At 44.0% G+C, this 25,564-nt stretch overlaps 1 protein-coding gene and 1 pseudogene across 1 annotated transcript in view; one reads left to right on the top strand and one right to left on the bottom strand.

Annotated features, from left to right (window-relative positions):
* LOC138172236 (zinc finger protein 571-like) overlaps positions 1 to 24,174 on the top strand; it is an 83,621-nt gene extending 59,447 nt beyond the window's left edge. Inside the window, exons 5-9 of the mRNA XM_069101939.1 lie at positions 8,809 to 8,923; positions 9,664 to 9,771; positions 10,290 to 10,378; positions 18,554 to 18,680; positions 21,390 to 24,174. Coding sequence (XP_068958040.1) covers positions 9,759 to 9,771; positions 10,290 to 10,378; positions 18,554 to 18,680; positions 21,390 to 23,224 — 2,064 coding nt within the window. The 5' untranslated portion in view covers positions 8,809 to 8,923; positions 9,664 to 9,758 and the 3' untranslated portion in view covers positions 23,225 to 24,174. The remainder of the gene's footprint in view (positions 1 to 8,808; positions 8,924 to 9,663; positions 9,772 to 10,289; positions 10,379 to 18,553; positions 18,681 to 21,389) is intronic.
* Positions 24,175 to 24,276: 102 nt separating this feature from the next.
* Positions 24,277 to 24,994, bottom strand: LOC138172235 (serine/arginine-rich splicing factor 9 pseudogene; annotated as a pseudogene).
* Positions 24,995 to 25,564: the final 570 nt, after the last annotated feature.

A 25,564-nucleotide genomic window follows, 5' to 3' on the forward strand; every position in this document is an offset into this window, starting at 1 on the left:
CTCTCTCTCTCTCTCTCTCTCTCTCTCTCTCTCTGTGAATGAGTGTGTGTGAGTGGTCTGACATCTTCTAAGCTTTAAACTGCAACTGCAGGACATTCCTTTGAAATGCTGTATCTCTTTCCCTCCTTCTTTCCCCTGCTGCTGAATGAAGGCTGGAGAAGGAGAGAAAGAGAGAAAAATATTGTCTTGTTTGTGAACAGAAGTTTTAAGATCTTTAAAAGTCTGAAAATCTCCTCCTCTTCATTCCACTCCTACCAAGTGCAGTGAGGAGAAGGCCATAAGAAAGGGAGGGAATCTTCTCCCTCAGAGCAAAGAGGCAGGCAGACTAACATTCAACTATTTCCTGCCTCACATAAAAGAGGAAAGTTTTGTGTAACAGAATGCAACTAAAAGGCAACTGAATGCATTCTGGTCATCTTTGAAAAGTGTCACTCCTAATTTGATGCTAAAGAAAAGTCAGAATTCATTTTACTATTTGGCATTTAGGCAAATTGGAATATTTTCTAAGATTTGATACATAAGGTGGGGTTTTTGGGTTCTCTAGAACTGGGATAAGGGAGTAGGCGCCACTCCCCCTCCCCTTGCTAGGGAAGTCAAAGCTATCACTTTCAAAGAAGTTTCTAAGGAGTGGACACATAAAATTTATTGGATTAAAAGTTGGAACAGCTAAAAAAACATTGGGGGGAGGCATATCAGCTATATTGAGGGCCCCTGGGGCATGCAGATGACCCCCTTTCCTTTCAAATCCTGGGGTCCACAACCAAGCTCTGCAACTGTGGGGAGAGGAGAAAAGCTTCTGCACTTGGTAAGCCTAATTTTCTATCAATAATTTTGGTATGTGATGAATTGGAAATGCAATTAATGTCATAATGTCATTGTTCTATTATGGTATCTCTAAATTGTAAAATCTAAATGTAAAATCCTCTTATACTGTAAAAATTGAGTGACAAAGCAGTTTTCAATCTGAATTTTGTTGAAACTAAAAGATGGAGAAAAAGTTGTATAAAACTAGCTATGTTACTTTATCAGTTCTGCTAACCCTATGTTATAATGTTCATTTCATGTGAATTGGATTTTTTATGTTATAATATCTGATGGTTTAAAGCTCTTATATTTGGGATACAAACCAGTGGTAATCATTATACTGCCGATATTGTACTGTGATAGCTGATTGTCCATTTAACTTTTTGGCTATTCTGGAATAGCCAAAATTTGATTATAAGTTGATTGGTTGTATGGCATCAAAAAAAGATTTTAGTTCAGTATAACTTCATGTGGAGTTTTAAGGTCATCAGATTGGTAATTTGTTTTTATTTCGAAGTTCAAATTTGAGATGATATCATTACTGGTAAACATCTGTACTATCTATGCTGTATGAGAAGCAGTCTTTCTTAAAGTTTTGGAGTATTGTAATTTGGGAAAATCTTAAGCTTCCAAGTCTGTCTTTCTTTAAAAAGAAGTTTCAGTCAAGATTGTTTAAAATTGTAAAACTGTTAACTAAGTTATTGGGCTACTGTTTTAATGCTAAAACCTAAAACTGTGACAACTATTCTGACTAGTTCTGCCCATTCAGAACAGTCCTCCTGCTTATATGAGAATTGGCTAAACAAGGGAAGTAAAACTGCCAAATCCCCTGGAAACTCTCTGTTAATTAAGCAAGGTCATTGGGAAAGGAACAGTTTTAGTCATGTAGTTTTTAAATGAACCTAACTTGCTAAAATGTTGCAAGGATTAAAAAGGATTTTTATCAATTGGCTTCTAGATTTCAGAAGGAAAGATGGTAAATGGAATTCCTTGCAGTTGTGGAACCTGATAAATCTTTATTGCTTATAGCAGCTACAAGAGAATAGAAATATTATAACTGGCTCTAAGCTGTGATTGTTGAGGCTTGTTGTTCAAGGTAAAAGGCATTTGGGACCATAACTAAATTTCATTTTGAGTTTGAATTTGGGTATAGTTATCTTCATTAAATCAGTATCTGAGAAAATGCCACAAGCTACTCAGAGCCTGTACTGTGGACAGGTGGAAGCCTGCATTTGGTAAAGGCTGGAGGCACAATCTTAGCCTTGGTCTGGGATGGGATCCCTCCTGGCTCAGTTTACCTATGGGGTTCCTTTGAAAGGGAATATTCCCCACCTATTTCTGAGTCTAGCACTGAGGTGGAATGGATACTGCATGGTTGGATATCTGTAACTAACCTGAATTTAAACAGAATCAAGGATGTTTTATCCTGTCATATTTGGAATGTCACAGGTCCCTGTTTTTTCCTTCTATAGCAGGTTTCTATGATCGGAGCAGGGAGTCAGTAAAAGATGTGAGCTCTTTCGTGTTAGCCTACTGGAAAATCTAATATTATTTAGGATTAGAACATGTACAGAAAGTTATGCAAACTGCTTAAGATCATTCTAAAAGTGTTATGAGTCTTGAACTGTTTTAAAGAAGGGAAAATACTTTTAGAAGAAATTTTAAATCTCTAGTGGGATTTTGAAAGGCCTATTCTATGGGAAAATATGAAGGACAGTGAAATAGTCTGAGTAATGGGTTATACTAGCCCATACTCACCCCACTTCTGGTCAATTTTCTCTTACTCCTTTTTGGCCCTTGTTTGTTTAATCTTTTTGCTAGATTTGTGTCTTTTAGGCTCAGCACCCTTCACTGGCAGGCAGGTGACTCTTCTGCCGGGAACATTGTCATGCAATCTAACTGACCCATGGAGCCTCCATGTTCAAGGCCTACAACGAACGGGCCCCCATTTGTCCTCCCCAAGGATATTCCTTTCTTTGTGGGATGGGTGGGTCAGATGGGGGTGAGGTATGTGCTCCCTGGGATTTCTCACACCCCCTCTGACTATTTATAACATCACTAAGCCCAGCACTTCTCCTTTAAAACAAGTTAAACGGGGTTTTTCGACAACGTTCTAAAATCATGGCCTTAGATTATCTGCTGGCCTCTGGTGGGGGTGTTTGTGCCCTAGCTAACACCTCCTGCTGCATGTATATCAATAATTCCTGACAGGTAGAACTCCACACCAAAAATATAGTGGAAAAGGCCAATTGGATGGAAGACTTCATGAAGCCCTTAGTGTACCAGGTTCCTCCTCTTCCTCATGGTGGTCCTGGCTTTTCCCTATACTGGCCCCTTTTCCTGGTCCTTGTCTGCTTAACCTTCTTGCTAAGCTTGTCTCTTCTAGGCTCAGTGCATTCCACTTGCAGGTGATTGCGCAGGCTGAGCACCAACCCTTGCCCTAAGTCCTTACCCATCACCCCTTGGACCTGGCATGGGCCAAATTCCGGACCTTGACCACGGACCCCACCCCTTGAAGGATGATACCCTGAGAGGCAGGGACAGCTCTTCGCCCCTCTCCAGCAGGAAGTAGCTCAGGAAGCTGAGATCATCGTCCTGTACCCCCAAATGAATTCGGGTGTCATCTGTTTAAAGGGGGAATGATGGGGTACCTGGGGTCTAGGTCGGACTAACTTGTAAAACCAGTCTATGAAGTTGTAATTTGTCCTTTCCTACCCTTGAGATCTGCCCCTTCCCCCTATCCCACATTCCATCTAGGCAACACCCTTCGACCCCTTTGGTTCTTACTTAATGTCTTCATTTCTCCTCTGGCCTGGCCCACACCCCCCTTTGCCGTTACCTTCTATCTCCTTAACGACCTGGCCCAAATCTTATCTAAACTATCTAGGCACTAAAGTCTCGAGCTCCTCTTGGTCAGCTCTGACCTTTGTCTATGCACTGAGGCCCCTTCTGTCAGGTCAGCCCTGATAATAGCAGCTCTACCCTTTAAAAGTAAAAGCATGATGGGACGGCCAGGTAGCACAGCGAGTAAGAGCACCGGCTGCAGTGTTGAGAACACCTGGAGATCGAATCCTGGGCTCAGACACTTAGCACCCACCCAGAAACACCTGGCCGTGTAACATTGAGCAAGTTACTTAACCCCAATTGCTTAGGGGCGGCCAGGTGGCTCAGAGTAAGAGCACCGGCTCCAGTGTTGGGATGACCTGGATCAAATCCGGGCTCAGATACTCAGCACCACACCCAGAAATAACTGGCTGTGTAACCTTGAGCAAGATTGCTTAATTAAAAAAAAAAAGTAAAAGCCTGTGCCCCTCTCACTGGCAGGTCCCCTAAAGGACTCTTGCCCGCTTCTCATGGAAGCGTAACAATAAACGTCTACAACTCTCACTCCAATTAAGCCTGAGACTTTGAATTCTTTCCAGACGATATTGCAGCTTTTCTGGTCTTGGATAAGATTGGAATATCTGCTGAACCTTTTGGGATCCCATTTCCCCCCATCAAGAGCAGAACCTGCAATAGCATCTGGAAAGAATTCAAGGTCTCAGGTTTAATTGGAGTGAGAGTTGTAGAAGTTTATTGTTACGCTTCCATGAGAAGCGGGCAAGAGTCCTTTAGGGGACCTGCCAGTGAGAGGGGCACAGGCTTTTACTTTTAAAGGGTAGGGCTGCCATAGTCAGGGCTGACCAGAAGGGAGGGACCTCAGTGCATGGATAGATAGTTCAGATAAGATTTGGGCCAGACCAGAGGAGACCCAAGGCAAGGACAAAGGAAGGTGTGGGCCAGGCCTGAGCAGAAATGAAGAGATTAAGTAAGAACAAAGGGGTCACAGGGTGTTCCCTAGGTGGAGTTCCAGATAGGGGAAGAGGCAGAGCCCAAGGTAGGGAAAAGACAAGTTGGTTTCACAAATTGACCTAGACAGCAGGTACCCCATCACAGTCATTGACCTCTCTTATTCATGTTCCTCCAGGACAAATGAGGGCCTGGAGCTCTGAGGGCCCCTCTGGCTCTAGCCCAGGGTCCTTTGAGAGTTGGACCCTTGAAAAGTGGATTCCAATTTGTGAAATCACATGTGTCCTGCCTCAGTTTCCTGCTTTCCTGCTACTGTCCTAGCTTGGACAGCTCCCCAGCCATGCTGGGGCCCAGGCTCCATTGGGAGTATCCTTCAGACACTTTGTGGGGACCTGAATGAATCCCCATCCAACCACCAGCTTTCTCCAGTTTTCCCAGGCTAATTAGATTCCTGTGGGCTCTTTTTATTCTCACTTCTCTGTGCTCTGCCCTTCTCTCAGGACAGGCTCTGGGCTCCTGGTCATTCTCTTCCCATATCTGAAGGAACAAACCTAAAATGCCCTCCTTCCCTCCTCCCAGTGCTGGCCCATTTTCAGAAACTGTTCCTGGAAGCCTTGCTGGCCTCAGCCCAGAGCCTGATACTGGGTGCTGGAGGGTTGTGTTTGCTTGTTTTCTCATGGTAGAGGTTTTCATTCCTGCCTGAGTCTGGGAATCCTTTTGGGGCCTGGAAAAAATACTAGAGTGGTTTGCCATCTCCTCCAGTTCCTTTTTACAGAAGAGGAAACTGAGGCAAATCAGGTTAAGTGACTTACCCAGGAGCACACAGCTAGTGTCTGGGGTTGGAATATGAACTTAGGTCTTCCTGACTCCAGACCTGACACTGTCCACTTCACCACCTAGTTGTGCTTAGTTCATGTTCCTGGATTGATTGGCCTGTTCAGCCTCATTGGCTGAGAGGGGCAGGGACATTGGTGATCTCAGAGGATTCTCCTGCATTTAAGAGCCCAGGAGCCTTCCTGCTGGGCCCCTTTCTGCCCCAGCTCAGCCTGACTTCCCAGGGCCCAGGGGGCAGGGCATGGGGTACCCTGAGCCTGCGAATCTGTGGCTGCCTCTGAAATGTCTGGGGCCCTGGACCTTGGCTCTCAGTTCCTCTTCCCTCTCCCAGGGAGTGAATGAACAGTCATTTATTCAGGTCTTCATTAATCCATGCCAGGATTGCAGTCAGGGCTGTAGACCCTGTGACCAGAGCCCAGCTCTGCCCCCCTCAGCCACCTCATTACAGGGGCTGCCCTTTCCTGCAAATCCAAGTCTTTCTGGTCGCTGAGCCCCAGACTGCAGATGGGAAGGGGATGTGGGGGTGGGGCTGTTGACCTTTCTCCCTCCTCTGACCTTTCCTCTGTTCTCTTGGATTAGCTTTGGTTTTGCTTCCCAGCCTGTCTGGAACTCCTCTCCCCTCCCCCCCACTCTCTCCTGGATTCTGGAATTCCATTGTCCCCTCACAAATTTTTCTGGCCCTCCATTCCTCCACAATCTTACCTTCCTCTTCTCCTCTCCCCCCCCCCTCTTAATCTTGGGAGGATGAGGAGGGGATGGGGCTACTACTGGCCCATGAGACTCCCCCCAGGTCCTTGGGCTGCCCCCCAGCCTTCACCCAAGTTCTTCCCATCCAGGAAGCCCAGAACCCCTTGGGCCTCTTTGTTTTCTTCCCTAAGAAACAAAGGAGCCTTTCCCTCTTGTTGGAGGATGTGTTGGGAGAATGGCTTTCAAGAACTTTAGGAATGCTAATGGGTCCCCCCACAATTCTCCCATCCAATTTCCCCTCCTCCCCCTCCCCCAGCTCTCAGTTTTTCCTTCTGTGTGGGGTTATCAGGCCTGTTGATTGATTTCTCAGTGGATAGTCCCCTCTGCCTATTACTGGACATACTGAAAGACCCCTAACCCTCTGGGAGTTTACCCTCTAATGGAGGGATGTGGGGGTTGCCACATAATTTATGGATGTGGAGGAGATCTCTGGGGCTGGAGTGCCCTGTCTGCTGGGAGATGATCCCAGATCCTGGATGTCTGAACCAGCCTGGATCTTGGAAATATTCCAGGCCATTCATCTCTTCTCAGTGACTTGCTAAAGGTGTCTCTGCCAGCCTGGTGTGAGGTCAGGCTTGGACCTGGCCTTCCTGACTTTGAGTCTGGCTCTCTATTCATAACCTGTCAATGATTCCTTACAACAAACTTGTAGAGAGAGAAGAGACAGATGGAAGGTGATCTGAGAGGAAGGCACTAGGGACTGGTGATCGAGAAAGAAAGCAGGGCAGGCCTGCAGGAGGGAGGATTTGAGCCCCACCTTGAAAGACCCTGAGGCCTATGGGAGAAGGGAAGAGCCTTCCAGGCTGGAGGGAGCACAGCTTGGGGACAGTTTTCTCTTTGTCTGAGTTTGGGGAAGGGGCAGAAAGGCCAGTGAGTGGAGCCTGGGCCTGGAAGGGGAATCACCTAAGAAGAATTGGGAGGGCTGCAGCACCCTGGAAGGAGATCTTATCACCTCATTTTCCAATTTGTAGTATTAGGGGCTGGTGTAGGTGACATAATGTCCCACTCACATTGGGCAAAGGGCTTCTAAAAGCCTTGGCCTCCATGAAAAAGGCCATATTATTACAGAGGAGGGTCAAGTAACTTTCCCAAATGAATGTAACAGTGCCTGGGTAGAATTTGAACTCAGGTCCTCTATTCAGGAAGGCAGATGGGAAGTGTGAAAACGATTATTAATAACCAATATCTTGGGTTTTTTTTCCCCCTTGCCTTTTTTTGGATGAGGGAAGGTAGGGCATTTGGGGTTAAGTGACTTGCCCAAGGCCTCAGGGCTAATTTTGTATATTAAGTGTCTGAGGCTGGTTTTGAACTCAGTCCCTCCTGACTCCAGGGCCTGTGCTGCATTTCTGTGCCACCTAACTGCTCCTATAACCAATATCTTGTTGATTCAGAGTCCTCTCCCTCTCCCTTCCCCCCCAATTCTTCCAAAGTCTTGACTGTAAGTTCAGTTTTTCTTCTGAAGTATGTTACTGAAAAAGGGATTGCATTGACTCTCCTGACCCTGGTCAGTGCCCACCTAAGTTTAAAATAAACAGCACCTTTGAAAGGCCTTCCTGAGCCTTCTCATCTTAGAGCTATACTGTTTCCTCCCTTTCCCAGGTCATGTGCTAGAGAAAGCTCCATGTACTGGGTGGTCCCTCCTTTTCCCATCCCCTGCTCCCTTCTCCACCTCCTGCACACAGTTCAGCCACCTAAAAATAGTGGTCTCCCTATTTTCAGAGACCAGTGGCTAGGGCCTAGGCCAAGACTGGGGAACCTGTGGCTTCCTTTGCCCCACTGGGGCAGCCCCTTCCTTGGCTTCTTTAGGTCAGCCACCCCTACCTGTGGGATGAACACTGGTGCTTGGAGATCCTGCCCTGCCCTGGTTCTCCTGCTTGACCATGACCAAGGACCTTAAGTCCTTCCTCTGCTCCGACCTGGTCCCCTTTACTCCCTGCCCTCCTGCTTCCCCATGGGGCTAACTCCCTCAGCTTGGGCCTGCTGTTTTCTTGTTCAGTCTCAATAATCTCGGTAAAGGGAAGTAGCTGAGGGTGCAGTGGGCAGTGCTGGGCCTCAGTCAGCTGCACCTGAGGTCAAACCCTGCCCCACACACCCATCAGCTGGGTCAGGCCACTTGTCTCAGACTCAGTTTCCTCGTCTGTCAGTTCCAGACCTGGCACTGGGGAGCAAAGGACAAAGAGTGTCTAGTGTTGGGGAATTCCCAGGTCAAGAGGCCCTGAGACCCTGCTGGACAGAAACAGAAATGCCAGTAGGCACCTTTTATGTCTCCTTTGACTTCATTTTTCATCCTGAAACTTTCTCTTTCCACTCCAGTTGAGGAAATGAGGATGCAGGTGGTGCTGCCCTCTGCTTTAGTACCTGGGGATGGGTGTGAAACTGCCCTAAGGCCCCACTGCCCAGTCCTGAAACCTTTTCTGTCCTGCTGCCCCTGCTGGCCACCCCCTCCCCTTTGCCTGGTGAGGCCCAGAGGGGAGGGGACTGTCTTCACTCTTGTAAAAAAAAACAAAACCAAAAAGTGCCAGAAGGGTCACTGAGGACTCTGAGCTGGGGTAATAGCTCCCTAGCCCCCACAGCCATCCCAGGTCAGGCCTTCTCTGGCCTCCTGCCTAATTTCCTGCCATCCTTGTTCCCCAGGACCAAAACTTCCTGCTTCCTGCACCTCTCCCCTTCCCAATAGAACCCAGGATTTGAGGAGAGAAGAGAGAAGTGGTTGGGCCTCCCAGGGGATGGAATTCACTTGCATAATCAGGTAACAGCCAAAGTCGTAGAGTTACAGGAGATGTGGAGGTTTGTATCAGGAGATAAAGTTTATAATTTGAGATGGAACAGCTGCCCTGGAGCCAGGGGTCCTGATGTCCTGATGTCCTGGCCTCAGCATCCAAAGGTCTGCCTCTGAGAGAAGATGTCTCTGAAAATAAAACCAGACAGAGGGAAAGGCCCCCTCAGTGTTAGGACTGGGGTGTGGAAGGGCAGGAATGGAGATGGGCCAAGGGGGTCAATGGCTCCAGTTTGGAGCAGAGCTCAGTGGGGAGGGGGAGGTGTGGGCTGTGGCTGCAGAGAAGAAAGGGGGCCTGAGAGGGAGGGAATAAGGGGAGGGGCCTGGCTGGGGGAACCATGAGGGCTGTGGGATGGGCATGTCCTTGTGAGGAAGAAGAAGAGTGTAGCAGGGGGAGAGCTGGGAGACCAGGAGATTCTGCTGGGGAGGTCTGGAGCCTCAGAGCAGGCTAAGGGAGGGAGGGAGAGATATGGGAGGGCAGTAGGCAGGAGGGCTCAGAGATGACCAGCCTGGTGGGTGGGGCCCTGGTGGAATTCTCTCCCAGGGGAAGTTTGGTAACCAGGGAGGAGGCGGGAAGAAGGGGGGTCAGTCTAGAAGATGGACCAACCCCAGGGCTGGGCAGGACTGTGGGGATTAGGAAGACTCAGCCAGAGCAGGTGGGCTGGCAGGAGAAGCAGTAAAAGAGCAGAGAACTCTCTGCCTTCTTCCCAAAGAACTGAGATCTCTCCAGGTGTCCTGCAGCTGAGATCTCTCTGCCTTCTTCTCTGAGAGCAGAGATCTCTGTGCCTTCTGGGAGCCTTCTCTGCACATGCAGGTGCCAGGTGGGTCTGCACAAGGGCCCCTCCCCTCACCCCACTTCTGCTGGCTGCCCTTTCCATCAGGCCTCCTCTTCCCCCTCTGACCTTGCTGAGTGTCCTCCTGGCACATCCCAAAGGTGCCGTCCCCAGTTTTACCATTGGGTCACAGCTGCCTGATCTACAAGTCTCACCCTCAGTGTCAGGTGGAGGCAGAGCTCTGGGTCTGAGGCCACTGAGGCTCTGACTGGTCTCCTCCCACCTGGGCTCCCAAGCCCCTTCTGCCTCCTGGGTCCCTAAAGGGAGATGGGGGAGGGGCATGAGGCCAAACAGAAGGAGTTCTGGAGGGGGCAGGTCCTCTCCCTGCTCAGAAGATTCACACTAAGCCTGCGCCCCTGCCCCTGTGGTGGAGTCTCTCCCCTGAGGGCAGGGCAGGGCCTTTGGAAGGGCTGGGACAGCCCCCTCTCTGTCACTCCAGCATCCATCCTAGGAAGAGAAGGCAAAGTCAAATGTCTCTCACCCTGAGATTTTTCTCTCCCTGCCAGCTCAGCCTGCTGACGACCAAAGCCTATTGCTAGGGGAGAGCCTAGAATTAAGGAGAATGGCCCCTTTGGCCCAGAGACCGTCATGCCAGGTGAGTACAGTCAATCCACACACCTGATCCTCATCAGCAAAGGTGGGATGGAAGAGGACCAAGGAAGCTTTATCCCCTTTTACAGAAGGGGAAACTGAGGCAATCTGAGATGAAGTGACTTACCCAGGGCCACCCAGCCAGTGTCTGAGGCCTGATTGGACCTCAGGTCTTCCATCCAAGTCCCCCTTCCAGGGATTCAGATGAACGCCCTGTGATCTTTAACCCACTCCTGCTGGCACCCTGGGGCCTGGCCCATAGAGAAGGGGAATGAAACCTTAGTGAAGGAATATTAAATGAGGAAAGCTTGTCACATGCTTGGGGTCCTAGATGCTGCTACCTGCCACCCCAGCTGAGGCCAGGCACTGACATTGACTCCATTCCAGTGACAGGTAATAAGGGCAGGGGCAGGATCTGAACCCAGGACTCAAGAATCTCAGGCCAGTGGGCAGTGGCTTGTTCCCCATTGCTCTGTGCTGGCTCCCACACATACAATGTGTACTCAGCCATGCATGTGCAGGCTGAGGGACAGCACAAACCATCTGTGAAGGGAGAGAACTAAAGCCTCTGTCCTTGAAGACCATCCATTTTTCAAGTGGAGGGGAAGGCACAGATTTGCAAATCCTTGGCCCTAAGAGAGGGCAGGACCCAGGAACAGCTTGTTTTCAGGATGATCAGATGGCCCTGAATGTGAAGGAGGCCCAGGGGAGGGGACAGTCATTGGGAAGGCCCAGGGTTAGAGGCTGGAGGGGCTGGGTCAAGGATCTGCCAGGAGGCCAGTGTCCCTGGGTGAGAGAGGAGAGGACCAAGGAGGAATGGCCTGGAAAGGGCTGAGTGTCTGGAGGCATGGCCTCAGCTATGTGCCAGTGGCCATATAAATATTATCTCATTTGATGCTATTGTGAGAATTATTAGGGTCCTAGCCAGGGACAGGCACAGCTCACAGACAGAGAGTAAACTGTGGTTCGTTTGTCCACCCAGGAGTGTGACAGGCTCCCTGATGGACCTGGGTGTGTCAGACTTCCACAGGGGCCAGAGACACAGGCTCTCCTCCTGAGGCACATGGGTAGGGCACTTTGGGTAGGATCCCTGAGGTCCTGTAGTGAGGCTTACAAAGAAGTTTAGGCTAAGATCAGGTTAGGGGAGAGAGAGAGAGGGAAAGGACATTTGGAAAAGAAACAGTGTTTATGTAGAGTAAGAGTTACAAAGGTCTGTTACAAAGGTCATTAGCATGGCCTCTTAGACCAGGCCAAAGAAAATGGCAGCTGGTTGATTAGTCAGGTCCTAATCAGCATTTGCTAAGCCCTTTGTGCCTTCTTAGACAGAATAACAGGACAGACACTGAGTCCTGGGAGTTTTCTCACAGAGACTGGGGGAAGGGAGGTACTGAAGGAGACACTGAGGACATTGGCCTCAGAATAGCCAGTGTAGCATCAAATGGAGTCAGACATGTTTTCTCCATAATTCACTTTTAAAAACCATTGCTTATGTGCTAGGTGAAAACCTCAGTGGTAAGGGTTGGGGAATATGAGGGCCAAAGGTGTGAGTGTGCTTCCCAGAGTTAAAGGAGGAAAGAGATTGGAAAGGGGAGGAAATAAAGATGGCCAGAAAGTAGCAGCAGGGAAGAAAGGGTTGGGCCTGTTGAGAGGTCTCTCCATGAAGGGGAGCTGGGCCTCAGGGTGGGCTCTGGAGGCTGAGTGAAGCAGGAATCATGGCCTGAAGGTGGCATCAAAGACCACTTCTTGGTCTTTGAAGGCTAGTTAGAGTACAGGGAGGCCATCTACCTTTCTGATGCCCTGACTCAGCCCAACCTGGGACCTCAAGCCCAGCACTGGATTTTTAGGAAACCTCTTTATCTCAAGGAAAAGGGCTGCTTCCAGTTAGTCAGGGAGCCTTCCAGGAGGAGGAGACCAAGGCAGAAGTTGCCTAGAAATGTGGGCCCTAAGGAAAGCAGAAGGCCCTATGGACCTCAGTGAACCAAGGCCTTTCTGAGAGGGTCCACTAGTCTTTCTGCCTCAGTCCTAAGGCCCCAAGTCTTCCTGTTTCTCCATTCACTTTCATGGCTAGAAACTCAAGCCTCTGCCTTCTTCTCTACTGCTATTCCTGGTCTCCATCAGCTGCAATGCCATGGCCATGGCAATGACCCTTCTACTACCTTGACCTTTTCCTAGTCCACCCACATCCACTCCAAGGCTCACATTCTAGCTAGGCCACAACGGAAAACCCTGGTTCCCCCTGAGACCTCCTTTGCCCTCATGTGTCAAACAATTCCCACTTTTCATGCTTCATCCTATTTTGGGACTGAGTCCCTTCTGCTTCAGAGTAGGAAGACTGCCACAAGAACACTCAGGCAGTAGACTAATCCACAGGAGTGAACCCTATATTTTGAGGTCCTGGCACCAAATGGACCTGAGTGTGTCCTAAACTAAATTATAATGTGGTCTCCTCTAAAGTCACATGGATACTTGTGATTTTTTTACCCTCTATCAGTGGCTCATACCTTCATGAACAATACTCTTAAAATTTGGCATTAAGGCCATATGTTCTGAAATTATAAAGATAAAAATGAAGAACATCATTGGATCAAAAGTGACTCTATCCTGGTATCTGAATGCAATCAGCCTAGAGCAGGAGTCAGGAACCTGTGGGCTTCAGGCCACATGGTCCTTCTGGATTCATAAGTGTGGCCTTTTGACTGAATCCACATTTTACGAAATAAATACGTCAGATTTGGCAATTAAAGTATCAATGCTAAGTTTGCAGGGAGTCCTTTAGGAAAGGAAGAATAAAAGCTAAGTTGTGTAAAGTGTTAAGGAGTAAGTAATGGGCAGCAAGGAGGCCCAGTTGGTAGAGCACTGGGCTTGGGATCAGGAAGACTCATGTACTTGAGTCCAAATCTGGGCTCAGACACTTAGCTGTGTGATCCTGAGTCACTTAAGGCCCTTCACTCTATCTGCCTCAGTGCATCATTTGTGAAAGGAGTGTGTTCAGGAAATGCAAACCACTCCTGCATCTTTGCTCAGTAAATCTCACATGGGGTCTAGAAAAGTCAGTCACCACTGCAACAAGTGAATAATGCCATGTGCTGTGGCCTGGGGATTCAAATAGAAAAGAAGAAAGACTGTCCTGTCCCCACAGAGATTACACTTTCAGACGTCATGCCAAAGGAAGAGATTTTGGGCAAAACACATGGGACATATTGGCACAGTCAGTGAGACATTCCTAGTGCCCCAAGGTGCAAGTGTGGACATGTGTGAGCTGACCCCTCCTTATGTGGAGGGTTGGAGTCCATGAGCTCAGCCCACAGTGGGGAAGAGAGAATGTGGGAGAATGGGGAAGGAAAGAGATGGGCACGAGCTTCTGGTGAGGACAAGTTAGGGATTGGAGAGATGAAGAAATGCATGGCCTTGCTACAGTGACCACATTGTGGGTGAGAGGAATGCAATGAAGGCAGAGTCATGGCTTAGAACATGGAGTGAAAAGCAAAGACTTGTAAATTCTTGGGAATCTTAAATCAGGAAAAGACTAAAACATTGTTTTAAACCCCTAATCATAACATTGTGCAAGATATGAAAAGCATCAGATGCCAAGGGCCTGGGCTAAACACGTTTTTCATGTGTTAAGATTGGGAACGTGGATGAGCCCTCCCAGGCAGCAAAGGATTGGAAGAAGTGGCCACTTCCTTGGACAGTCGCCATCAGTGACCCTCGTCAGTCATTGTCTTCAGTCCCTAACCTCGCTCCAAGGTTCTAGAAGTGTAGCAGCATGTCACATTAAGTTCTTTTTCTCTTTTAAAAGTTTTTACATTTTTTCAATTTTATTTTATTAAATTTGTTTATCTGCTTCTAGTTTCCAACATTCGGTTCCACAATCCCTTGAGTTCCATATCTCCTCTCCCCCTGCACGGTATCATGCAATCTGATACAGGCTCTACAAATGCCTGCACACCAAGCATTAGTCAGTTTGTAAAGAAGAATTATAACCAACAAGGTGAACACTGAGAAAGGAGGAACAAAACACAACTAGACACAAAAGGGAGAGCAAGTCGTTTGCTTCAGTCTCTACTCAAACTCTGGCCTTCTGTTTTCTGGATGAGGATAGTCTTTCCATCATGTGTCTTGGAGTTGTCTTACAATCTTGTATTGCTGAGAGGAGCCCAGTCCATCAGTTAGTCATCACACATAAGTTATGTCTGTAATTGTGTTCAAAGTCTCCTGGTTCTGTTCTCCTCACGCAGTATCAGTTTATGTAAGTCTCTCCAGGTTATTTTGAATTCCATCTCCTCATTTCTTCTAGCACAATAGTATTCCATTACATTCATATGCCACAAGTTTTTTAGCCATTTCCTAATTGATGGGCATCCCCTCAATTTCCAACTCTTGGCTACTGCAAAAAGAGTTTTTATAAATATTTTTTTTATTTGTGAATTCTTTTCCCATTTGTATGATCTACTTTGTATGGTCAAAAGGTACACACACTTGGTATGACCTCCCCTAAAAAAGGTATGCCCTTTGGGGCTTACCATAGTTCCAAGTTCTCTCCAAAAAGGTTGATTAGTTCACAACTCTACCAACAAAGCATTAGTTTTCCAATTCTGCCATATCTTGGCTAGCATTTATAATTTCCCTAATTTTTCATCTTATCCAATGTGACAGGTGTGATGTGGCATGTCAACATTGTTTTGATTTGCATTTCTCTAATCAGTAGTGGTTTAGAGCAGGTTTTTATATGTTAACCACAAAGATATATGATATCTTTAATTTCTTCCTCAAAACACTGCCTATTTATATCCTTTGATCATTTATCATTTGGGGACTGACTTGTATTCTTATAAATTTGATTCAATTCTCTTTATATTTTAGAAATAAGGACTTTAAGGGGGCTAGGTGGCACAGTGAGTAAAGCACCGGCCCCAGAGTCAGGAGGATACAAGTTCAATTCCGGCCTTAAACATTTAACACCCACAAAAAAAAAAAAAAAACTACCCATTTAAATTTGGGAAATTTTTTTAACCCAATTTCCCCCCAAAAAAAAAAAAAAAAAAAAAAAATAAGACCTTTATTAGACTCACTGGTTGTAAAAATTCTTTCCCAATTTTCTACTTGCCTCCAAATCTCAGTTACATTAACTTTATTTGTAAAAAGAACTCATAGTTTTCCTAATATGGAAACATTCCTAATATTGAAGCATTCTCATTATACGTTGCTGTACTCTTTTTGCTAATATTTTGTTTAAAATTTCTGCATCTACATTCATGAGGGAAATTGGTCTATAATTTTCTTTCTCTGTTTTGGATCTTCCCCATTTAGGTATCAGTACCTTGTTTGTGTCATAAAAACAATTTGTTAGTACTCCTTCTCGAGTTTTCCCTAATAGTTTATGAAGTATCAGAACCAATTGTTCTTTAAATTTTTGATAGAATTCTCTAGCAAATGCATCTGGCCCTGGAGATTTTTTCGTAGGAAGTTCATGGATAGGTTGTTCAATTTCTTTTCCTGAGATGGGGTTGTTTAAGTATTCTACTTCCTCTTTAGTTAATCTGTACAATTACTATTTTTGTAAAGATTCATCCATTTCACTAAAAGTAATAAATTTGTGAGCACACAGTTGGGCAAAATATTTCCGAATTATCGTTTCAATTTCCTCTTTGTTGGAGGATATATCACCCTTTTCATTTTTGAAACTGGTAATTTGTTTCTTCTTTTTTTGTTATCAATTTGCCTAAAGTTCTAACAATTTTTTTCCATAAATCAACTCATTTATTTATTAGTTCAATAGTTTTCTTAATTTCAATTTTATTAATCTTTCCTTTGGTTTTCAGTATTTCTCATTTAGTATTTAATTGGGGATTTACAATTTTTTCTTTTTCCAGAATTTTCAGTTGCTAACCGAATTTATTGATCTCCATTTTCTCTATTTTATTCACATATATACGTATTCAGAGATGTAAAACTTGTCCTAAGAATTGCTTTTGTTTCATCCCCTAAGTATTGGTATGTTGTCTCATTATTGTCATTCCCTTGAATTAAATTACTAATTGTTTCTATGATTTCTTGCTTAACACACTCATTCTTTAGGATTAAATTATTAAGTTTTCAAATTAGTTTTTAGTCTATCTTTCCATAACTCTTTATAATATATAATTTTGATTCATTGTGATCTGGAAAGGATACATTTAGCATTTCTGCCTTTCTGCACTGAATTGTAATGGTTTCATACACTAGTATAAGCTCTGTTTTTGTGTGTATGCTATGTACTGCTGAGAAGAAGGTATATTCCTTCTTGTCCCCATTCAGTTTTCTCCAGAGGTCTATCATATTTGCCTTCTCTAACATTCTTTTCTCCTTAACTTCTTTCTTGTTTGTTTGGAGTTTAGATTTATCAAGTTCAGAAGGGGGACATTGAGGTCCCCCACTAGTATAGTTTTCCTATATATTTCTTCCTCTAACTCCCTTAACTACTTTTCTAGTAATTTTGGTGCTGAACTGCTTGGTGCATATATGTTTAGTAATGATATTGCTTCATTGTCAATAGTGCCTTTTAGCGGAATATATAGTTTCCTTCCTTAACCCCTTTAGTTGAATCTAATTTTGCTTTTCCTTTTCTGAGATAAGAATTGCTACCCCTGCTTTTTTTTCACTTTAGCTAAAGCATAATATGTTCTATTCTACCCTTTTACCTTTACCCTATGTGTATCCCCCCTGTTTCAAATGTGCTTTTGTAGACAGCATAATGTAGGATTATGGTTTTTAATCCATTCTGCTCTCCACCTCCATTTTATGGGGGAGTTCAACACATTCACATTCAAAGTGTTTTTCCCTCTACCCTCTTCCCTCCCCTGTTTATGCTTTTATTTCTCCCTTCACCTCCTAAAGAGTTCCTTTTGACCACCACCTCCCTCAGTATTCTCTCCCTGTCTCCCCCATCCATTTTCTTACCCTTCCACCTTGCTACTTCCTCCCTCCCTTCTTACAATCCCCTCTTCTTGGCCTACCCCCTCCTGGTGCTTGATGGGCGCAGGAGATTTCTATACTGAACAAGGTATGTTATTCCCTCCTTGAGTCAAAGCTGATGACCGTCAGTCTCGTACAGTGCTCCTCTCCCTCCCTTCTTTTCCTCTATTATAATAAGTTTTTTGTCTTTTCATATTAGAATGCTGTGCTTATGAGTAAAGCTCATAAAATGTTCATCCCCCTCTCTTCTTTCCTTATAATGTAATAAACATAATGTTTTGTGTTTCTTTGTGGGGCATAATATTGCCTTTTCTGTCTCCTCCTTTCCTCTTTTCCCATTATACTTCCTTTTTTCCCCTTAATAGGGTTTTTTTTTTTTTTGGTAATCACTTTGGTTAGTTTATGCCCACACCCTCTATATATGTATAACGCTTTTCTATGTAGCGATGATTATGCAATTCTCAATATTGATAAGTATCAGCTTCCCATATAGGGACATAAAGACTTTGCTGTTAGTGCAGAGAAAGTTACTTGTGTTTGTGTTTTCCCTGTTTATTCTTTTCTGTCTCTCTTGAGTCTCCTGTTTGGAGATCAGATTTTCCACTGAGCTCTGGCTTTTCCATCAGGAAGGTAAGATGTTGTCCAGGCTCCTTTTTTCATCACGGCTTTCCAGTAGAATAATAATTCTTAGATTATCTTTCCTGGATCTGTTCTCCAGGTCAGTTGTTTTTCCAATGAGACATTATTTAACATTTTCTTCTAATTTTTCATTCTTTAGGTTTTGTTTGACTGATTCTTGCTACCTCATAGTCATTGTTAGCGTCAAATTGACTTCTAAGTTTTAGCAAATTATTTTCTTGACTTATTCTTGAAGGCCTTTTTCTTCATATTCATTCAGACTCTGTTTTTTAGGCTGTTCTTTTTGCCAGTTAGATTTTGCACCTCTTTTACAATTTCACATATTTTACTTTTTAAGCAACTTTTCTTTAGTAAAATTTTTTCCATTTTGTCAAGTGTAATTCTAAAATAGTTTATTTCCACTTCTCTAATTTGACTTTTAAAAGCCTTTAGGAGGTTTTCCAAAAATGCTTTATTTTAAAACAGCAAATCCATCCTCTTTTCCTTGTCTGAGCTTCAGTTTCCTCTTCTAAGTTGATGGGGGTTGGACTAGAAGAATTCTGGAGTCTCTCTTCCAGCTCTAAATTTTGTGATTTTGATGGTTTAGGAGTTGGTGACATTCAAGGATGTGGTCATGGACTTCACTAAGGAGGAGTGGCGTCTCTTGGACCCTTCTCAGAAAGCATTGTACAAGGAGGTCATGCTGGAGAATATCCAGACCCTGCTCTCCCTGGGTAAGAACCATTTGCTCTCTTTTCTTGATGTTAATTGTCAGACCAAAATTTTCACAAGGGGTGGAGAATTTATCCTCTGACTCCAACTGCCAAAAAAACCCCGACAGTGTATAAACCAAATTATAAAATTTTATATACAAATAAAATCAGATTTAAATAAATGTTCAGCAGTAGGTAGGACCAATATAATAAAAATGAGAATTTTATCTAAACTGATGATGAAAACTGTTTTTTCTCAAGTAGAAACAGTAAGAAGATTTGTTTGAGAAAACAGAAAAATTGACAAAAATGTCAAAGAATCCAATGAGAAAGACTCAAAGCAGGAGGTATAGTGTTACCAGACATTGTGCTCTGCTGTAAGGCAATAAGTGTCAAAATCCTCTGATGCTGGTTAAGACATAGAAGGAGAGATCAGTGGAAAAGTGTGTACATACAGCACCAAATACCCATCATAGCCTTGTACTAGAGAAGTATGGACTTCATATTTGGGGACAAGAGTTCATTATTTGGGAAAACTGGAAAGCAGTGTGTCTATAACTGCACACACACCTATTTGTATGTAATGGCAGTCAACACAGGGGTGGGAGAAAAAGCAAGACATTGAAATGATCATTCTGTTTTCAATTTGAAAGGAACAGGAAGTTGTCCAGAGTAGATTTGCAGTTTCATGTAAAATTATCTGTTTTATTCTATTAGGTTACAGAAACGCTTATTTCATTACATAAATTTTAAAAAATTAAATCTTAATTTTCAAAGAGGTTGAAATAGTTTACGTCAGTGGCCTGTGGATTCACATGATCTAAGCACCACTGGAAACCTATGATAGGCTATAAAGAACACTCTTATGGGCCAAATGGACAGTTTGTCTAGGGCATGCTTAATATCCAGTATGATCAAAGTGAGGTTTCATGACAGTTTACAGAATATGTGTCAAAGTATCTGAGCTGAATGTCAAAGTTTATTTAAAAAAAAGAAAAGGAACAAAGCCCCAGGAGTTAATCCCCAAAGGAGGAGATATTACACATTAACATGTGTCTTAAAAGGAAAGAAGAAATGAAATTAGGGAAGGGTAAAATGGAGCAATTATCACACAGAAATTAATCCTCTTGTAATTAGGTGGGACTGAGGGCAGGTAAAGCAGGAGCCTTATTCTCATGGGATTAACAGAAGAGGAACTAGAATCTCTAAGTAAACCTATTGCAGAAAAAGAAATTAAACAGGCCATAAATGTACTGCTTGAGAGTAATACACCAGGAGCAGATGGAGTTGAAGGGGAATTTTTAGCAAACATTAAAGATCAACTAATTCCAATATTAAAGCAATGATTTGGACAAATATGCACAAAGTGTCAGTAGAAACTTCTGTTATGAAACATATGGTATTGATACCCACAGCAGGAAGAATAAAAAAGAAGGAAAATGATTGACTCGTTTCCTGAATGAACATGGATGCACAAATCCTGAATCAAATACTAGCTATAGAATAACCCCAATATATTACAGAGATTGCCCATTGAGCCCTATTTGGATTTATACAGGGAATGGAGGGGGGCTTCAAGTTAGAGAAAATGATTCCCATCATTGATTGTATCAATGCTAAGTAACAAAAAATTACATGGTTATATCAGTGACTGAAGAATAAACTTTTGATCAAATACAACATTAATTTCTATTAAAAATCCCTGAAATTGTTGGTATTAATAGATTTTTTTTCTCAAATTGATTAAAAAAACATTTAGCTAAGCACTTCAGCAAGTGTGATAAGTATAGGGTCTAAGCTAGAAGCCTTCCCAGCAAGATCCTGTGTATAACAGTGATGCCAATTGCCATCTATGGTATCCAGTGTTGTGTTGGAAATCCAATAACATTACAGAATAAATAGAAGAAATCAGAATAGGGCATGAGGTAATTAAACTCATGTCTTTGTTAGATGATATACATGGAATATCCCAAAGACTCCATCCACAACTTTATTAAAGCAAGTTAATAATTTTAGCAAAGTAGCAGTCTGGAATTTAAAGCTTTAGGAATCTTCAACATTCCTACATATCACCAACAAAGCCATGTAGATATTAAGAGATAACCCATATAAAACAACTCTATAGGGTATAGAATCCCTAAGAATACAGCTGCGAAAAGGAACCCAGGGCTTCTTAAGCCCTGTACAGCATTCATTACTTTATAAGCTTTTTCATTTCCCCATCATTTTATCAAACCAGTTTGGATGAATTCAAGTATTCTGACCCAGGTGAGTAAGTGTGATGCTGTACAACAAATGTCTGAAAGCCCCGCACTGCATTTCTAGAATGCTGCACGCCCTGTGTTGGCTCAGTTTTTTTTCCAAGTTAGTAATAAACTTTTCTCCCATAGAAAACCACTCTAATCTGTCGACATTAAGTCTGGGAGCCATCTTGCCTTGTGGCTGTAGCTTTTGTGGGATGTGAATGTTCAACTTGGAATAAATGAGGCTTTGATTGGTCCAGCACTCTGGGGTTACACCTCCTTTGTCACTCTCACTGCCTGCCTGTCTCTTCTCCTTACAGTGATACAGTCCATTGAATGCCAGTGTTTGCTCCAAGAGTACACAGAGTTTTGTTGCATTTAGGGTGGTGATGAGAAGGTCATAAGCCTCATACGTCTTAATAACCATTGTTATTGCATGTACTTACATGTCTACATCTTTTGGTGTCTATTTGTTTCTTTTCTTTAGATGTGGATACCAGATTCAAAGTAACAGAGCTGACTAGAAATTGTGCAATCTTTCTGGAAAAACATGACCTGCAAATATTCATGAGTGATGGCCCCTGGGACTTCAAATTCAGAGAAATCCATGACTCAAATATCAAGTTAGATAAAAATCCAAAGAGTGACTGTGAATTGGATGAAATTGGAAAGAGACACAGAAAGTCTTCTATCCTAAATCACTGTAAGAAAATGGCCTCAGGGAATGATTATCTTCAGGAAAGTGAATATAGCAAATGCTTGATTGAACATGTAGAGCTTTTTCTGTCCCACAAAAAGGTTCCTGAAATGCAAATGTATCAAGGTAATCAAGGGGAAATGACCTGGAACTGGAACTCAGACCTCATGAGACATCAGAATAGTGATGCTGGAGAAATGCTTTCTGCAGGTAATAAAGATGGGAAGGTCCTGAGTCAGGAGTCTAAGCTCATTCCTGAACAGCACATTCCCATTAGAGCAGAGCCTGATGAATATAAGGAATGTGAAGCAACCTCATCCCACTACCCATCTCTTCCTTGCCAGGCTAGATTTTACCTTGGGACGAAAAAATATGCCTGTTCTCAGTGTGGAAAGGCTTTCAGATATAACTCCCATCTTGTTGTCCATCATAGAATCCACACCAGAGAGAAACCTTATGAATGTAATCAGTGTGGAAAGGCTTTCAGAGAGAAGTCTACTCTTGTTATACATCAGAGAGTCCACACTGGAGAGAAACCTTATGAATGCAAACAGTGTGGAAAGGCTTTCACACAACAGAAGTATCTTACTACCCATCAGAGAATCCACAGTGGAGAGAAACCTCATGAATGTGATCAATGTGGAAAGGCTTTCAGAGAGAAGTCTAATCTTGTTATACATCAGAGAATCCACAGTGTAGAGAAACCTTATAAATGCAATCAGTGTGGAAATGCTTTCACACAGAGGACAAATCTTACTACCCATCAGATAATCCACAGTGGAGAGAAGCCTCATAAATGCAATCAATGTGGGAAGGCTTTCACAACAAGGCAGAATCTTTCTTACCATCTTAGAATCCATAGTGGAGAGAAACCTTATGAATGTAAACAGTGTGGAAAGGCTTTCAGAGAGAAGTCTAATCTTGTTATCCATCATAGACTCCACACTGGAGAGAAACCTTATGAATGTAACCAATGTAGGAAGGCTTTCACACAACAGAAGTGTCTTACTTACCATCAGAGAATCCACAGTGGAGAGAAACCTTATGAATGCAATCAATGTGGAAAGGCTTTCACAACAAGGCAGTGTCTTACTATCCATCAGAGAATCCACAGTGGAGAGAAACCTTATGAATGTAATCACTGTGGAAAAGCTTACAGAGAGAAGGCTAAACTTGCTGCCCATCAGAAAATCCACAGTGGAGAGACACCTTATAAATGTAATCAATGTGGAAAGGCTTTCATAGAGAAGTCTAATCTTGTTATGCATCAGAGAATCCACACTGGAGAGAAACCTTATGAATGTATTCAGTGTGGAAAAGCTTTCAGAGGGAAGTCTAATCTTGTTATACATCAGAGAGTCCACACTGGAGAGAAACCTTATGAATGTAATCAGTGTGGAAAGGCTTTCACACAAAGGCAGCGTCTTACTACCCATCAGAGAATCCACACTGGAGAGAAGCCTTATGAATGCAATCAGTGTGGAAAGGCTTTCACGACAGGGCATCGTCTTACTTCCCATCAGAGAATCCACAGTGGAGAGAAACCTTATGAATGTCATCAGTGTGGAAAAGCTTTCAAGACAAGGCACAATCTTACTATCCATCAGAGAATCCACAGTGCATAGAAACATTTTGAATGTCATCAGTGTGGAAAGACTTTCAGAAGGAGCTCTTTGAGAAAGACCATCAGAGGATCCACACTCGGTAGAAGCCTTATGAATATAATCAATGTTGAAAGGCTTTCAATGTGAGTCTTCCTCCCCTACCTATCAGAGAATCCACAGTGGAGGAAAACTTTGGATGTAATCAATGTGGAAAGACTTTCAGGTACTTCTCCATTCTTGTTATTCCCCAGAATATCCACACTTTAGAGAGACATTTTGAATATAATCAATGTGGAAAGTCTTTCTCACTGAGCTGCCATCTTGCTTTCCATCAGAGAGTTCACACTGGGAAGAAGCCCAACAATGTAATTATTGGGGAAACTCACACAGAGTTCCGGAATTGTTACACATCAAAAAATTGATTCTGAAGCACATTCTTTTGTAATAAATGTGGAATGATTTCACACTGACCTCAGATTTTACTAAATATCAGAAGATCCCCACTGGAGACAAATTTACTCAGTGTCTTGCATGTGACAGAGTTTTAATTACCACTTTTTTTTTTGGAGGACAATAGGGGTTAAGTAACTTGCTCAAGGTTACAAGCTATTGTGTGTGTGTGTGTGTGTGTGTGTGTGTGTGTGTGTGTGTGTGTGTTAAGTATCTGAGGCTGGAACTGAACTGAGGTCCTCCTGACTCCGGGGCCAGCGCTTTACTCACTGTGCCACCTAGCTGCTCCTTAATTACCATTCTTTTTTTTTTAATTATTAAACTTCAGAAATATATCTCTAAACAGAATGGGCTGATTCCTATATATGGTGTCTGCGCAGAGTAACCCACCATAACACAGCAGGGATTTTTCTCCATAATTGGGGGAGGAAGGGGAAATAGGAAACTTCTAAACCAAAACCACAATGTCAGCAGTTTAAAATATCTCAACTGCCAATATGGCGCTGGTAGAAACTAGATGTGTGTAGTTGTACTGTATGTAATTTTTCCTTTAAAAAAAGTCATTAAAAAATTTCCTACCACACTAAGTCAATTTGGAATGTAGATTCCGAGCAGTGGGCACCTCAGTTCCCACTAAAAAACAAAACAAACACCAACAAAAGAACAAGGAAACCATAAGCGGTTTCAGTACCGTGCAGAGGAAGGGTGTAGTATGGGGAGCCCCCGCTTTGGTGTGGAGAATCACGACCCTTGACCCTGACTGGGACCGGGAGTAACCATAGCTGGGGCTTCTTTCTGGATAAACTCTGATATAGGAAGTTTCACCCCCATGGGAATGGAATTTGGAATTGTCCAGTCTACAGGGAGTATTCCATATCTTCCTTGCGGAGGGACCTCAGCTACCCCCATGCCATCTTTCTGCACATCTGCATCACACACACCCCCAGCTTCTCACATGTGATCCTTCAAATCCTGCCAGCTGCCTGAGGGAGGAAGGCCTGAGACAAGAACTCGAAATTCATATCTTGACTGTGGTCCAGTTCTCCCACTGGGCCCTCCACCCCCAGGATTCCTGGGTAACTCCACACAAAGCCGGCACTGGCCATAATCATAACCATTCCTTCCATAAATAGCATCTTCTGCATCCCTGGGATCCTCGAAGGGCGCCAGGCCCCAGTGGTTCTTGAGCTGGATGTTCCGGATGCGGCCGGACTTGTCCAACAGGTCCCCCAGGTCTTTCTCCCTCCCGTCCACTCCCATGTAGATCCTGCCATCGTTGTCGTTGCCCAGGTCATCTTCCTCCTCCCAGCCCATCATCCCCGACATCCCCACAGCCGCTTCCCGGAGCCCAGGCCGCTCTCTGCCATAGCGCACTGTGGGATCCCTAACGAACACGCTTAACATATGTAACAAGAGGGTCTAACCTTGGGAGAAACCGCATGAATAAAGTCAAAGTGGTGATGCCTTCAGGAAACAGTCATGTCCTATTTCCCATCTCAGAATTCTTATGAGATAGAAATCTGATCAATGTCAGGAGGAAGGAAAGGCATTCAGATAGAGTTCAGAGCTTCTTCAGAATTAGAGAAACCATTCCAAGGAGCTTTTGTTCCCTATGGTTTCAGTGTGGGAAGGCTTTCAGCTAGAGATCATCTCTTACTTTCTATCAGAGGTTTCACTATGGGGAGAAGCCTTACAAACGTGCCCATGGGGGCAGGGGGAGGCATGCTTAGACAACCTTATTTCTGCTGGAATGAAGGTGGATAAAACATTGGATGTGGGAAGGGCTTCCCCTAGATCTCCTGCTTGACTATACTTTGGAGCAATCACGCTGGAGACAAAATGTTGGGATCTAATTACAAAGGGAAGGTTTCCTGCTGCAGCACAGACTTCATTAGACCTCCCAACAAGAGA

This window comes from Petaurus breviceps, unplaced genomic scaffold (genome assembly GCF_028583685.1).
Source record: "Petaurus breviceps papuanus isolate PSGF00001 unplaced genomic scaffold, PetGlider_PUasm1.0 522, whole genome shotgun sequence".
Lineage (NCBI taxonomy): Eukaryota > Metazoa > Chordata > Mammalia > Diprotodontia > Petauridae > Petaurus > Petaurus breviceps.